This window comes from Ceratotherium simum, chromosome 9 (assembly GCF_057802395.1).
Source record: "Ceratotherium simum simum isolate JZ-2026a chromosome 9, ASM5780239v1, whole genome shotgun sequence".
In the NCBI taxonomy this organism is placed as follows: Eukaryota; Metazoa; Chordata; class Mammalia; order Perissodactyla; family Rhinocerotidae; genus Ceratotherium; species Ceratotherium simum.
In genome coordinates, this window is record NC_141908.1 from 49,769,395 (window position 1) to 49,786,339 (window position 16,945).

At 37.9% G+C, this 16,945-nt stretch overlaps 1 protein-coding gene across 4 annotated transcripts in view; it reads left to right on the forward strand.

Moving 5' to 3' along the window:
- Nucleotides 1–5,041: 5,041 nt before the first annotated feature.
- Nucleotides 5,042–16,945, forward strand: part of UBR3 (ubiquitin protein ligase E3 component n-recognin 3) — a 240,113-nt gene continuing 228,209 nt past the window's right edge. For all 4 annotated transcript variants that reach the window (XM_014785872.2, XM_014785873.2, XM_087435378.1 and 1 more), the window contains exon 1: nt 5,042–5,604. In XM_014785872.2, the coding sequence (XP_014641358.2) occupies nt 5,057–5,604 (548 nt within the window). In that variant the 5' untranslated portion in view covers nt 5,042–5,056. The remainder of the gene's footprint in view (nt 5,605–16,945) is intronic.

Below are 16,945 nucleotides of genomic sequence, written 5' to 3' on the forward strand. Positions count from 1 at the left end.
TTTAAAGGATTCAGTTATTAAGGTAGGAAGGAAAGATGAGGAGGGGAGAAAGACAGGCACACGCAGGAATAATGAATGATTTCTAGTCTAGGGTCTTCTGTTTCGAAGGCTATGAAATGAAGGGTATCACTGCTGCTCATGAAATGGTGATAATAATATTACCTCTCAGGTTTCTTGTGACTCTTAAGTGTGATCACCAGGCAGAATTCCTTGTACATGGTAGGCACAATGTTTCATAGTGTGAATTTCACCCATTGCCATTAGAACTGGTGAACTTGCTGTGCAAGTTCTCCTATGTATGTGGAGGTCAGGCAGAAGTTTAGAAGTTAATACTGTTGTAGGCATCTTGTGTGTTTATATTCTCAGCAGGTATCTCCTCTTCTCCTTTCTGGTAGTAAGGGTGGCACGGGCCACCAGCTAGTCAGTCGGAGTTCTTCCCTAAGGTTTTAAGTGGATCTGGTACAGAAAAGACGCCTTTTCTCTGTTGTGAAGTTGTGGAGATGTGGCCTAGAACTGGGGTTGGAGGAGGCTCATGAACCGAAGCTGTTGGAGACAACCTAGCCGATGCTGAAAGCAAAGATGGAGATGCATCCAGGTTCATCTCCCTCTTCCCTCCATGGTTTATATGATCTAATACGGGCTTCTTTTTGGCTGAAGCTAATTCAAGTAGAGTTTTTATCTCTTGCAACCAAGAGAATCCTGATAAATACAGATACAATTTTGGATTGTTTACATTAATTTTTAAGTTCTCTGTTAAGGGTCTCTAATTTTGGAAGCAATTATGTTATCTATCATTTATAGCTTTTACCTTATCTGTGTGGTTTATTTTAATTTGATATTCCAATTTAGAAATATCACAAGATTCTTCTTCACATTAATTAAGATGGAATACGTAAAAACACATAGTTTTTAGACACTATTTTGTAGCTTTCTGTAACAGCAGTATGTTGCATTATTTATTCAACGTTTTCAGTAGAGTAACAGTAGCCTGCTTAAATGTAATCTTATGAGGTATGAGCATTTAAGTGAGTGCAGAGTATTCAGGTGAAGTTCAATCTGGCATTCCCTCATAGAAATATGATTGTTGTAGGAATTCCCCATGACACAGCACAGTGATTTGAGAGGTAATTTATTTTTATTTTTTTATTTTTTTATTTTTTTATTTTTTTTATTTTTTTATTGCAGTAACATTGGTTTATAACATTGCAAAAATTTAAGGTGTACATCATTGTACTTCTATTTCTGCATGGACTACATCATGTTCACCACCAAAATACTAATTACAACCCATCACCACACACATGTACCGAATTATCCCTTTCACCCTCCACCCTCCCCCCTTCCCCTCTGGTAACCACCAATCCAATCTCTGTCCCTATGTGTTTGTTTATTGTTGTTATTATCTACTACTTAATGAAGGAAATCATATGGTATTTGACCTTCTCCCTCTGACTTATTTCACTTTGCATTATACCCTCAATGTCCATCCATGTTGTCACAAATGGCTGGATTTCGTCGTTTCTTATGGCTGAGTAGTATTCCATTGTGTATATATACCACAGCTTCTTTATCCATTCGTCCCTTGATGGGCACTTAGGTTGCTTCCAAGTCTTGGCTATTGTGAATAAGGCTGCAATGAACACAGGGGTGCATGTACCTTTGCAAATTGGTGTTTTCAAGTTCTTTGGATAAATACCCAACAGTGGAATAGCTGGATCATATGGTAGTTCTATCGTTGATTTTTTGAGGAATCTCCATACTGTTTTCCATAGTGGCTGCACCAGTTTGCACTCCCACCAGCAGTGTATGAGAGTTCCCTTCTCTCCACATCCTGAGAGGTAATTTAGAAGAATTTTTATATTACACTAATGAGTTGAAAGAGAAAAATGTCAGACTTCCTGGATCCAAATGATAGAAGCCCCAGACATCCTAGGAGAAGCAAAGATTTGAAAGCCTATCATATTGATTTTGTAAGCTAAAGCAGTAAACTGGTTTCTACCCGGACAGAAATTTAATTATTTCATTCATCTCAAACAATAAGTAAAGTTACTGATTATTACTGTTGTTAACTATTTTATTGAGGTATACTTCATACCATACAATTCACCCGTTTTTAGAGTAGAATTCAATGATTCTTTAGTAAATTTACATAGTTGTGCAACCATCACCAACCTTAGAACATTTCTATCATCGTATAAAGATCCCTTGTGCCCATTTGCAGTCACTCTCTGTTCTTACTCTTAGCTCCAGACAACCACTAATCTATTTTGTGTTTCTATATATTTGTCTTTTCTTGACAGTTCACGTAAATGGAATCATAGAACATGCATTTTTTGTGTCTGACTTTTTTCACTGACATAACGTTTTTTAAGTTCATCCTGTTGTAACATGTATCAGTACTTCATTTCTTTTTATCATTAAATAGTATACCATTATATGAATATGCTTTTTTTATCCATTTACAAATTGATAGACCTTTGGATCATTTCCAGGTTTTTTTTTGGCTATTATGAATAATACTGCTTTGAATATTCACCTACAAGTTTTTGTGTGGATATATGTTTTAAATTCTCTTAGGGGTGGAATTTCAGAACTATATGGTAAATTTATGTTTAACTTTTTAAGGAACTGCCAAACTGTTTTCCCGAGAGACCATACCATTTTACATTCTCATCAGTGAAGTACAAGGATTCCTCGTACTTTATTATTGTCTCCATTTGTTATTGTCTGTCTTTTTGATTATTGCCATTCTAGTGGGTGTGTATAGTGGTATCTCATAGTTTTAATTTCATTTCCTTAATGACCAATGATGCTAAGCATCTTTTTTATGTCTATTGGCAGTTTATATTTCTTCTCTGGTAAAATGTTTATTCACATTTTTTGCCCATTTTTAAGTTGGGTTATTTGTGTTCTTGTTATTACTGGTTTATTTTTAATGGTTCTTTGATTTTGAACAGGTCCGATATGATTATGAGCAGAATAGGTTTCCTACCTATTCTAGAAATCTGGCAAATGTCCAGATTTCTGTACATGTACTGCAATGTCTATGCAACTGAAATAGCAGGTGGTATTTAAACATTTTTTTGTTGTTATTACAGAATAAAAGAGGCACTGGTGACAAGTGGTGGAATTTAGTAGAGATTTGTAGAAATTTAGGAGTGTATGGAGCCCACTGCAGAATGCTGAAAAGGGTGTGTTTGCCAGCATGCATCATCATAGTCAAGCAGAGCAGGTGCCCTTATTATTCTCCACAGGAAAGCAATCCTGGAGAGACACCAGCACACTTCCCCAACTGCCTTAACTCACACACACTGATCAGTGACTATGCACTAGTTCTACCTTAGTTTGAGATATTCCTGGATTTTATTTGGCTTATAATTTGATGATTCATAAAAAGAATTATTGAGCAACTTTTGAATTACTTATAACTATTAAATGATGATTGTTAAATGCTATATTAATGTAAAGGGTTTGGACATGTGAAATAGTATGTTTTGGTTATGTTCAATTCATTTATAACACCAGGTTATGGATGGTAAATACTCTTATTTTACTTCCTTGCGTTGCTCCTTCTACAGTTTTTTCATTCCTGGTTGTCCTCTGTCATGTATTACTAAGTGTTTGTATAACACATCCAGCTCTCAGAGGTGAGCTATGGAAACTTAATAAACTGTAAATTTTTAGTTCTGGAAGGATCGTTAATGATTCAAGATTCAGATTTACTAAATAGGGTAGTATAACATGTGGAGATTTTGATTCCTTAGGTCAGAGATAGGGTCTGGGGATCTGTTTTTGTGAGCAGAGCTTCAAGTGATTCTTAGGATCAGGCAAGTCTAGGAAGCACTGGTGTGGTAGAAAGAGCAGGGCTTTGGAATCACATGGACCTGGGTTCTAGTCACATCTCATTTCATTGGCAGCTGTGGGTTTTTGGGCACATAAATCACCTTCTTAAGTTTTAGTTTCCTCTAACAACAGTACTCACTTCATAGAATTACTGAGAGGATTAAAAGAAATGACATACTTAAAGAGTTGGCCCATAATAAATATGCATCAAACGTTATCCATTGTAAATATGTTCCATTTAACAACAATAATCAAATATTTGAGCACTTATGGGCAACGATAAAGAAGACAGTCTTTGCTCTTAAGAAATTTACTAATTAGTAGTGAGGTGGGGATGAGGTTTTTTCAGCTAAGGCAATAAGTTATATGACCAAATAAGTTAAGAGCCATTTTTTTTGAAGAAAGGCAATGACATGGGCAGACATTGCTAGAATTGGGGTGTAGGGTGAGTGTGTGGGGTGCAGTAGGGTGTGAACTAGGAACAATAAAGACCCAGAGGCAGGAAATGGTAAAGCATCTTCAGAAAACAGTGAACAGTCCCATTGGTCTCTGCCACATGGCAAACTTGGAGTAGTGTCAGGAGATAAGGATAGAAAGATAGGTTGAGTGTTGAGAGAAGAGTTAAGGAGTCTAACTTTTGTTTCCACTAAAGATTTTGAACAGCAGAATGATAGTAAGAATGTACTTTAATCTTCTAAAAAAATGTACTTTATAAGATTAACCTGGTAATAGTGTGAGGGTAAGAATTGATTCAGCGGGGAAAAATTAGTGCTTCAATAATAATAGTAATTTAACAGTAATTAAGAGTTGATAGTGGGAATATACATCTCAAAACGAAATGCAGGTGTTTATAATACATCTGAAAGGCGCTGTGTACAATTCCGACATTCCAGGTAAATAAAGAAAAAATTGTCCATATTGAAAATTTTCCATATTAAACACTTTTTAAGGCGAGTTCCTTAATTCTGTAGCTCTGAACTTTGAGAGCCAAGAGGTGGGGGTAAGCAACACACGACCGTCCCAGGCGACACGGGCACCGAGCAGACACCGCAGCCAGAGGAGGCGTGTGCAGGGGCGGGGACGCGGACGGAGGTGCGCGGCAGCTCCGGGGTATCGCGAGAGTTGGGCGGGTCGAGCAATCGCAGCAGTCAATTCCCCCACCCTCCCGGGAGGAGCCGCCGGCCCTGGACTCTCCAAATTCTGAGCTCTCATCATGGCGGCGGCGGCGGCCGCCGCGGCTGTCGGGGGGTCGCAGCCGCCCCAACCTGAGGTGCCCGCGCCCGGGCTGGCCCTGGACAAGGCAGCCACCGCCGCGCACCTGAAGGCGGCCCTCAGCCGACCGGACAACCGGGCGGGTGCTGAGGAGCTGCAGGCGCTGCTGGAGCGGGTGCTGAGCGCCGAGCGGCCGCTGGCCGCGGCTGCGGACGGCGACGAGGCAGCGGCGGCCGGCGGCGGGGGCGGTCCGGGGGCGGCCGAAGAGGAGGCCCTGGAGTGGTGTAAGTGCCTTCTGGCGGGCGGCGGCGGCTACGAAGAGTTCTGCGCGGCGGTGCGGGCCTACGACCCCGCGGCGCTCTGCGGCCTGGTCTGGACAGCCAACTTCGTGGCCTACCGCTGCCGGACGTGCGGCATCTCCCCCTGCATGTCGCTGTGCGCCGAGTGCTTCCACCAGGGCGACCACACTGGACACGACTTCAACATGTTCCGCAGCCAGGCCGGGGGCGCCTGTGACTGCGGGGACAGCAACGTGATGCGGGAGAGTGGGTGAGTGGAGCCCTCGCCCGGGGCGGGGTGCACCGCGGGCGGCCCAAGCGGGGGTCTGGGGGTGGGGCTGGGAGCCGACCGTGAGCTGTCAAGGGAAAGGTGTGGGGGAGGGTGCAGCCGCATGGGGATGGAGGTGACTGAGCTGTCAGCGGTGGAAAGGGGTGGAGAGGAGGGGAGAGTGAAGAGCATGTTTAGAGAACGGGGCTGTGAATTTTCGGGGAAGCCAGGGCGAGTGAGTGATAGCGAGAAGAGAGCCAGTGCGTGGGGTAGGAGGGGAGGGAGGAGGAAAGGATACTTGAGGAATCTAGTGTCGAGCTGTCAGTTGTGTACTTGCTGGAAAGGCTGTAAAGCTGCCTGGTTCATGGGAAGAAACTGATGATGTGATTTGGATTGGCTGGGGAGGGGATGGTATTGGGCACCGAATTGGGTCGTGGGATAAGAGTCGGGGAGGTGGTCTTGCAACTGCGGGGAGGACGGCTTGGGGAAAAGGACTTCTGAACTGTCAATGTGTGTCAGTATGAGGGAAGGAGCTCTTGAGCTGAAGGGGATTGAGGGAGGAGGGAAGGGGAGGAGCCTGCGTGAAAAGTGACTCTTGAGCTGTCAGTGGAGTATTTGGTGTGCTGGAATGACATCTAGAGTTGGGCTACTGAGCAGTCAGTTAGAGAATACCCTTAATACCAGAAGAACAAACAAAACACTGAGCGATTTAGGAATCAAGTGTTAGGTCTTCTCCAGTTAAAAGGGCACTTTATTCACTGACTTAATATGTAAACATCAGCCTAAAAGGAGACACTCAACAAATGCTTTTTCGATAGGAGCGATGTACCAGGGTGTTGGGACTTAGGACAAAAGACATTTCAGAGGTTGCAGTGAGTTATAGAGTTGGCACATGTAGGGTCTTGGCTTGGGATGTGATGTCAATGTTTGGCTGGGCAGTAGTTGCAAGAATGTTAGCAAATCCAGTTATTCAAGTTTTTCAATTTTAAAGTCTTATAATTAATAATAGAATATAATCCCTTTAGAAATGGTCACTATATTCTTTGGAGTACTTGTAGGTTACTGTTACTCTAGAGTGTTTGTTATCTACTAGGTGCAAGCAAGGCGCCACGTTCCTAAGATATTAAAAATGAGCAAGACATTGACCTCACCCCTTAAGCCTCTTACCCTAGAGTAGAAAATGATAAATTCCTTTGGTAGTCTGGGAGTTAGAGGAGGCATCTGTGCAGAGGGAGTAAGAAAAAGTTTTCAGAAAGGAGGTGTTTTGGGCTTGTTAATAATAACAACAACAATAGTAGTAATTGCAGCTAACATTTGAGAGCTTAAAGTGTATACCTGGCACTTAAAAATACTTTTTAAAAATTAATATTTGAATAGGTAAAATATTTGTATAGCTAAAAAAGCAAAAAAAAAACCAAAACAAAACAGATACAGTTTGAAGTTTCCCTCCCATCTTGTTTCCCATCTGTCCAGTTCCTTCCCACCATTATTAGTTTCTCTTAGTGCAAAAAAGCAAGGATGAATATGTATTTTGGTTTTTTCAGTCTCTTTTTTTGCACAAGGTAACATAGCATATGTATTGTTCTACATATCTTGCATTTTTCACTTATCTAGGAGTCTTCCCATGTCAGTGAATGTGTACTGCTTTTTTTTAAACTGCTACATAGTGTTCCATGTCATGAATTTGACATTCTTTATTTAATCATCACTTTTGATGGACATTCGGGTTTCCTGTATGAAATAAGAAACCTGATATACCTGTCTTTTCACACCTGTGCAAGAACATCAACGGGATAAATTCTCAAAAGTGGTATTTCCAAATTGCCCTCCAAAAGGCTTAGTACTAAGTGGAATATGAGACTCCCTGTTTTCCAACAGCCTCGTCAACAGAGTGTTATTAAAGCTTTAGATTTTTAGCCATTTGTTTGGTAAACAGTGGTCAGATATTAACTGCTTTACATGATTTGACTCGTTTAATTTTCCATAACTCTGAGATTGTTACTGTTATTATCCCTATTGTACAGAAGAGGAAAGTGGGGCACAGAGTTTTGAAAAACTTGCTCAGGATTACGTGGGTAGTAAGCTAGGCATGCTGGCTCCAGAGCCTGACTGCTCAACACTTCTCTCTACTGCCTCTACAAATAGTATTCTTGTTGGTACTTCCCTTCAATACTTTTTGTCTTTTTTTTTCTTTTAATATGCCATTCTTATTTGGACCTTTTTCCTTTTTAAAAACTTTTTTTTTTTTAATTTAAGAGGGATTTCAGAACATAGAGGAGTTGGAACGATTCTTTACTGATGTTTAGACGTTTTTACTTCTTAGCCTTTAGGAGACCCTCAAAGAACATGAAAGTAGGAAATAATATCGATTCTTTTCTGAATTTTGGAACACAGTGGAAATTATCAGTTGATCTAGGTGAGATGCAAATCTGATCTCTAATTGTGATGCTTCAGTGCAGGGGCGGATATATGTCAGTGAGTTGCTTTGAAGGTACTCATACAGGTTTAGGGCATCTGGGCTGCAGAAAGCCCACATCCTAATTTCATAGTGTTTGCCTTTACTGACATCTGGTAGATATTTATTACCCTCCCCTCCCCCGAGTCTGGCAATGCTGTATGAGTTGATACATAGTATTTAAAGATTTATTATTGTCTATCTAAAAGGTAGCCCTATTGCCTGTATGTGCCAGCAGTTGCCATGTCCAATTTCATAAAGGGCAAGAGTGAACAATGACAGTATTGTGGCCATGTGATTGTTCTGAAGGTTTTACAGCTGTTTGCATTGGATAGAATAACTCTTTTGGGCTACACACTAATCTACTGCCTTGAGAAACCATAGGTGGTATTAGTCAGCAGTGCAGGTTAAAAGGCTGCCCCTGGAACCTTTTTAGAACTGGAAATCATCAACAAATTATAGCAGTGTTCCTGGTGGGCAAAGCTGGACTACCATATATATTTAACTTAAATATAATGTATTTAACTTTTCTCTGTTTTTGGTATTTCTTAAAATCCTTTTAGGTTGCTAAAGATTGAAGATGTGTTGATTTTGGGGTTATTTTAATTGCCATAGAAGTTTATAAATCCCATTGTTCAGTCAATTTAAAAAAAAATTTTTTTATTGATGGCTTAATAGTTTATAACATTGTGAAATTTTGGTTGTACATTATTGTTTGTCAATCGCCATATAAATGCCTCCCTTCACCCCATGTGCCGACCCCCAAACCCCCTTGCCCCTGGTAACCACCGTACAGTTCTCTCTGTCCGTGTGTTGGTTTATATTCCACATATGAGTGAAATCATGTGGTGTTTGTCTTTCTCTTTCTGGCTTATTTCACTTAACATAATACCCTCCAGGTCCATCCATGTTGTTGCAAATGGGATGATTTTGTCTTTTTTATGGCTGAGTAGTATTCCATTATATATATATATACACACACACACACACACACACACACACACACACCACATCTTCTTGATCCAGTCATCAGTTGAGGGACACTTGGGTTGCTGTTCAGTCAATTTTTAAGGAAGAATTCCATTTTTCTCTGTATCTGCATTCTTAGTAAAAGAGAAGAAATCCTGATGTGCCTTAATTCTTTTCTCAAGTATCTGACAATATTGTGGATAGGATGTTGTATGAGTGGAGTTAGAAAAGAATCTTGGATCCATCACGACCTGTATTACTATTTAGTTTTCAAATTTGTAATTATAGAAATATTGGGGGAGTATTCAGTTATTTTTGATTAGTAGTATTAGATATAACAAATGTGGCAATATTAGCAGGTATACAAACCAAAGGAATAAAACTGAATTCATTTGTGGGATGAGATCACAAAGGCTGTGGAAACTGTATATTAATAACTGTATGTATAACAGCATAGTTTTGCTGCTAATGAATAAGTGCAGTCGTTGTCACAAATGGTTGTTGGATGGATGAGCTAAAAGAAAAAAAAACAGTCATGGACAATCTAAAATAATGTCTGAGTGGTTTGGGGTTCTGATGGTACTAACCAGAAATTGGAATTTTAAATATTTAGTTCTCAAATTTTGTTGCACAGGGTGACCATTTTCATGTTCCATCCTGTATTACAGATATTTTTGCCTCCTTGCTTGTTCTTTTTCACAGATTCTAAGCTCCTTAAAAAATAGGAACCTCATCTTGCTATTAATCAGAGGCCAGCACAGTCTCTTGCACTTAGTAGGTGCTTAGTAAATGTTGAATTAAATTGGATAATATAGTAGCTGTTATACCTGAAAATTTGCCCTAAGACTATATTGCTTTAGTTATTCAGGAGGTGGCATTAATTAATCCATAGCAGCTTTTCTCAGAGTACTTCAGGGATAATTTTTCCTTTTTAATTTAAAAAGTAATACATTTTGGTTGTAATATAAAAATAGGTGGATAAAGTAAAAAGTAAAAGTTCTTTTTTCCTCTATCCCCCTACTCAGTGAGAGATTTCCCTTACTTTTTTTTGATCTTAGTTATACATTTAAAAGATGTTAGTTACAAATTTACTCAGCATTTCTAGATGTTTTGTTGTGGGAAGTTTTTAGGTTATTTGGTATGTGGCAATGCCAGAAATGGAAGCAGTGAATGGCTGGTTGAATAGTGTCATACTCTTCTGTACCTTGTTTTTTTCCCCTTAACATATTTATTGGACACAGTCTCTTACTAGTACACATAGAACCGTTTTGTTTTCCTTTTTGAAGTTAAATAGTATTCAGACACATAGAGACAGAGATTGGATTGGTCGTTACCAGAGGGGAAGGGGGGAGGGAGGAGGGCGAAAGGGATAATTCGGCACGTGTGTGTGGTGATGGGGTGTAATTAGTATTTGGGTGGTGAACATGATGTAATCTATGCAGAAATAGAAGTATAATGATGTACACCTGAAATTTATACAATGTTATAAACCAATGTTACTGCAATAAACAAAAAATTAAAAAAAAAAGTTAAATAGTATTCCATTGCATTTTCATATTTTTGTATTTTACTGTAATTTATGCAGTTTCCTACTGATAGACATTTAAATTTTTTCCAGTCTTGGGCTATTGTAAACAGTGTTGCAGTCAGTATGCTTGTATACATTCTTTGTGTGTGTGTGTGAGCATGCTTGTGAGGATAAATTCCCTCAAGTTATATCTTGGTTAAAGGAAATGTGCATTTTAAACTTTGATAGAGCCCTCCAAAGAAATTAATTTATGCTCCCACCAACAATGTGCAAATGAGCATGTTTCTCCTTTTCTTGGCCAATATAGATAGCATTATCAGTATTTCTGCTCTTTGTTAATCTAAGTGAAAAGTGTTAATTTTGTTTCATCTATTACCCTCTCTCTCCGTTGCCCTTTCCTCCTAAACTGGAGTATTTTGAAGCAAATTTCAGATATCTTATAATTTAATTTATAAATATTTGAGTACATATCTCAGTAAAGAGATGTGAACTCTTAAATATAAAACATAACCCAAATGTACATTGACAGATGAATGGGTAAACACAATATGGTATATACATAAGATGGAATATTATTCAGCCTTTAAAAGGACTGAAATTCAGACACATGCTACAATATGGATGAAACTTGAAGACATTATGCTAAGTGAAATAAACCAGACACAAAAGGACAGTTATTGTATGATTCTGTTTATATGATGAACCTGCTAAACAGGAAGTAGAATGGTGATTGCCAGGGGCTGGGGTGGGGGTGGGGGAATGGGGAGTTATTGTTTTACAGAGTTTCAGTTTGGAAAAATTAAGTTCTTGAGATGGATGGTAGTGATGGTTGCACTGAACTGGGTACTTAATAATGGTTAAAATGATAAAAGTTTATGTTATATATATTTTACTACAATGAAAAGAACAACCATAGTACCATTACCGCTCCTAAAATATTCACAGTGATTTCTCAACATCTTCAAACATCCAATGAGAGTTCAGATTTTCCCACTTGTTTCATAAATGATTTCTTAGGGTTGATTTAGAATTAGGATCCAAACAAGGTCCTCATATTGTGTTTGGTTATATGCTTTAGGTCTCTTTTAATTTATAGTCCCCCCCCTTCTTTTTTTCTTCTCTGCAATTTATGAGTTGAAGAAACCCACATTCTGGGTTTTACTAATTGCATCTTAGTGATGTTTAACTTGTTCCTCTGCCCATTATTTCCTGTAAACCAGTAGATCAAGACTAGAGTCTTGATCAAATTTTAGGTTCTGTTTTCTTTTTTTGACAAGAAAACTTTATAATGGTGTTTTATACTTCCTGTTGCATCATATCAGGAGCCACAGAATGTCTCCTTGTCTCTCCTTTAGTTAATGTTAGGATTGATCAGTGAGTTCAGGTTGTCAGCCTGACCCATTTGTTATAAAGATCCCTATCATATTAAAGATTTTAGCAGCTCGTGATTTTCATTGTCCAGATCCGTTAATTTATTAGGGGTTGCAAAATGGTGATATTCTAATTGTATTAGCCTTTCATATCTTAGTGAGAGTTCTCTCTAGAGTGCTCTACTCGTAAAGTTTCAAGGATCTGCCATACTCACGTCCATATGTCTAGATATGTTTTGCAGCAGTCTTCTACTGGAGGGGTGCACTGTGGTCAAACAAGCTTGGGAAATACTATGTGCTCTGTCTTCTTGGCTATCTGTAATGCGTAACATTTTAAAGAAATCTTGTAGTAAAGAAATCTGTAACTTTGAAAAACCTGAGGTTCATTGGTAAAATCCAGGAAACTGTGATTTTTGAGTCATACCAATTTGGGAAATTTTGTCCACTTGAATATTCTGCTGTTACCATAATGTCAGCATGTCTAAAATTTAATCAATTACGTATCTCTCCAAAATAGTTCCAGGTAGATTTGATTTTCCTTTTCCTTCCTTCTTTTTTTTTTTTTTTTAAATTAATGTCTTTTTTTTTTTTTTTCAAAATCAAAATCCAAGCTATTACTAGCTTAAACCTTGAAGACATTTACTGTTTGGCAGCTCAGGACTAGTTCAGCAGCTTATTAGTGCCATTGGGGACAGGCTTTTTATGAATTGTTTTGTTCCATTACTTGGTTTTCATACTTTTGGTCTTTGTTGTCTTATGGCTGGGGGAAAAACAGAGGAATGGATTTGGGTTAGATATCGAACAGTGTCTGCTAATGTTGTTTTTGATTCTTCCTTTTCTCTCTGCTTGCATGTTTGGTATCAAGACCTGTTCTTGTGTTTTGTCTCATATTTGTCATTTTCATTCTCGGCTGTCGCCTTAGCCGAAGCCTTCATCACATCATAACCTATTCCATGGTAATTTACTGTTTTCCTGCCTGTAATAATCTCATAGTCCAGTATAACCTTCACTCATAGAAAATTCTGCTTTACATATTCACTCCTTTGCTTAAAGTAGCTTCCCATTGTTTATAAAGTCTAGAGCCCTTAGCCTGGCATCAAAGTTTACCACAACATGGCCTCTACCTACATTGCCAACCTTATTTCCATTGCAGTGGAATTCTCCCCATTATTTTTTAGCTCATTGTATATATTACTGTCCTCGAAGTCTTATGTTGCACCTTGTCCTGCAAACTCCAGTGGCGAGTTTTAATTTCACTGTCAAGCTCTTCTGTAGGGGCAGCACTCCTAGAGCATAAGTACAGTGTGAAACCTTAGTACAGAATTTGATTTTCTGAATTAAGACAATTTTTTTTCATTTCTAATTTATATCCATACAAATGACAAACTTCCAATAAAGATTTGATGATGAAGACTTGTGCCTTGTCTAATTCTTTTATATATATCCTCTTCACACATATTCAGATTTTTAGTAAATTGATTAATTGTATTATACTTTGTGTTTATTGATTTTGTAGGGAGGGTGTTAGAGCTAATCTCTTAAATTATGTATGTATGTAAGTATTTACATGGATTACTTGTGAAATTTTCTTCCCTATGAATCTGAGACTGTCCATCTAACTCTTAGGTCACAAGTTCAAATAAAGGAATACAACACTCATGATCCAAGAACTTGGAGGAAAAAGAAGAGTTGAAGAAAATTTTTGTTCTCTTTTCTGTGTTCAGTGTACTTTTTGTCATTGCTAATTTATTAAAAATAGTGTAGACAGATTCTACTTAGTGTAGAAGATTCTACTTCAGCTGGAAGTGTAATTTCTAGTCATCTTCATTGTAATGAGGTTTAACTACAATAGAACAATTTGGAAGTCTTGTTAGATTGTGATTATTTTTTCTAATCATTTTTGTGTCATAAACTCTCAAACTTATTTTCAACTATGAAACACTTTAAGTATACAGAAAAATACAAGAATAATGTAACAAATACCTTTGTAGTCACCACTGAGATTAATAGATGTTAACCTTTTGCCATATTTGCTTTACAGCTTTTTTCAACTGCAAAACTAAAGGTCATCCTCTTCTTTCCTTTCTCTTTCCCTCCGCAGAGGTTACCATTAGCCTGAAATTCCTGTGTCATATATGACTATATAACTATAAATATATAATTGTTCTACTGTTAAAATTTTACGTAAATGATTTCATATTGTATGAATCCTTTTGCAACTTGCCTTTTTTGCTTACCATGTTGCTAATATAGACTAATTCATTCATTTCTAACTACTATTAGGCATTCTATAGTATGATTAAACTATAGTTTGCTTATCTGTTTCTTTACTGAGGGACAATTAGATGCTTTACATTTTTTGTTTCCAAAAGGGCTGCAGTGAACATTTTTGCATGTATCTGTTTGTATAGATATACTAGAATTTCTTTAGGATAGACTCCTAGGAGAGGGATTGCTGGGTTGTAGACTGTGCTATTCTTTAGCCTTATTAGATAGTTAAGAATCGCCTTCCAATGGTTTATCCAATTTACTCCCAGTTATACTTCCACCAGAAATTTAAGTTCCTGTTTTTCTACTTATTAAAACTTGGTGAGATATATAGGTATAAATTTTTGCCAATCTGTTGGATATAAAAATATTTTTAAAATTTGCGTTTCCCTGACTACTAGTAAAGTTGAACATCTTTTCATATGTTTTTAGGTCATTTGGTTTCTTCCTTTGTGAACTGCTGGTTTATTTATTCTTTGCTGTTTTATATTTGGAATTTGGAATTTATTTAGTCCATTTGGAATTTATTTTTACATATAGTGTGAGTTTGAGATCTAATTTTATCTTTTTCGGTATGAGGATCCAGTTGTTCTAGCACCATTTATTGAATAGTTATTTTTCTTCTCCATTGATCCATAGTGCCACTTCTGTCACATACCAACTTCCTGTATGTGTCCTAAGCTCTCTGTTGTATTGATGTGTCTCTTGTGACAGTATCATACTACTTTAATTATTATAATATTAGAATAAATCTTGATATGGCAGGATTTCCCTAATTATTACTCTTTAAAAGAATCTTGGCTATTCTTGGTCCCTGACTCTTTCATTTGAATTTCAGGGTCAGCTTGTCAAGTTCTGTGGAAAATTCCTGTTAGATATTGATTGGAATCACATTAAATTTAAAGACATTGTAGAAGGAGACGTACCAGATATTCATTGTAATACTGTTTGAAATAGGGAAAAATTGGAAAAAATGAGATTAGTAAATTGTGGTAGTTCAGTGGAATACTTTACAATAGAACACATGTATTGTCATCTTTATAGATTAAATCTGCCTATCCATGAGAGTAGTGTAAGTTGTTTTTTCTTTCAGTAAAGTAATTTACTCTATAAATTGCATATCTTTTGTTAGATTTGTTCCTGGAGACCTTATCACTTTTGTTTCTACTATAAATGGTATCATTTTAAAAATTACTTTTTCTTTTTCTTTCTTTTTTTTTTTTTGTGAGGAAGATCAGCCCTGAGCTAACATCCATGCTAATCCTCCTCTTTTTTGGTGAGGAAGACCGGCTCTGCGCTAACATCTATTGCCAATCCTCCTCCTTTTTTTTCCCCAAAGCCCCGGTAGATTGTACGTCATATGTCATAGTTGCACATCCCGGTTGTATGTCATAGTTGCACATCCTTCTAGTTGCTGTATGTGGGTTGCAGCCTCAGCATGGCCGGAGAAGCGATGCGTAGGTGCACGCCCAGGATCCGAACCCCGCCCGCCAGGAGCGGAGCGCGTGCACTTAACCGCCAAGCCACGGGGCGGCCCCCAAAATTACTTTTTCTAATGTTTTTTTTTTTGAGGAAGATTGGCCTTGCGCTAACATCCATTGCCAATCTTCCTCTTTTTTCTTCCCAAAGCCCCAGTACGTGGTTGTATATCATAGTTGTAGGGTTATAGCTCTTCTATATGGGATGCTGCCTCATTATCGCCCAATGAGCGGTGAGTAAGTCTGCGCCCAGGAAATGAATCAGCGAACCCTGGCTGCCAAAGCGGAATGTGCGAACTTAAATGCTAGGCCACTGGGCCGGCCCCTCCAATATTTTGTATTCTAAAAATTTTCAAATACTATTGATATTTTTATATTGATGGAGCAACCTTCTGAAGTCTCTTCTAGTAATCTGTAGATTTTCTTATTAATGAGTGCTTATTATATGTCAGGATTTATCTATCTCATTTAACATTCTCAGCAAGCCCTAGGGAATGATATTAACATCTGCATAAGTAAAATATAGTCTCAGGGAAGCAATGTGACCAAAGTCACACAGCTATTATTCACACCTGTGTCTGTCCACATCGAAAGCCTGTGTACTTGGCCCCTGTTGCCTCTGTTGATACTGCAAACTAGTGAAAGTTAAGGAAAACTTTACAAAGAATTTCAGTTGGATCTGGAAGGAGATTGGGAATTGAAGGAAGAAATAATGGATAGAAGGAATAGAAAACACAAAGGCGTGAAAGAACGTGATGTATTCAAGTACTAGAGTAGTTTTCACCTTCACTCTTGAATGATATTTTAACTGGGCAGAGAATTTGAACTGACATTTATTTTCCCTTGCACTTTGAAGGTACTATTCTGTTGTCTTCTGGACTCTGTTGTTGAGAAGTTGTATGCAATTTAATTGTTCCTTTGTAACTAATCTGCTTTTATTCATTGTTTTTAAGATTTACTTTTTGGTGATCTGTAGTTTCACTATGATGTGTTTAGGTATGGTGTTAGGCTGTATTTGTTGGGCTGATTCTAGATGAGGGTTTGTGTCTCTCATCACTGCTGGAAATTGTCAGCTCTTGTTGCTTTGAGTTTTAAGTCTCTCCCATTCTTTATTTTCTGTTTTGGAATTACTATAACATATTTGTTGGATCTTGTCATTCAGTCTTCTAGAAAGCGCTCACTCATTTTCTATCCATTTATCTTTTTTTTCCCTCTGAATTGAGGGTGATTTCTTCAGATCTGTCTTCTAGATAAGTCCTTCTTTAGCTCTGTCTAA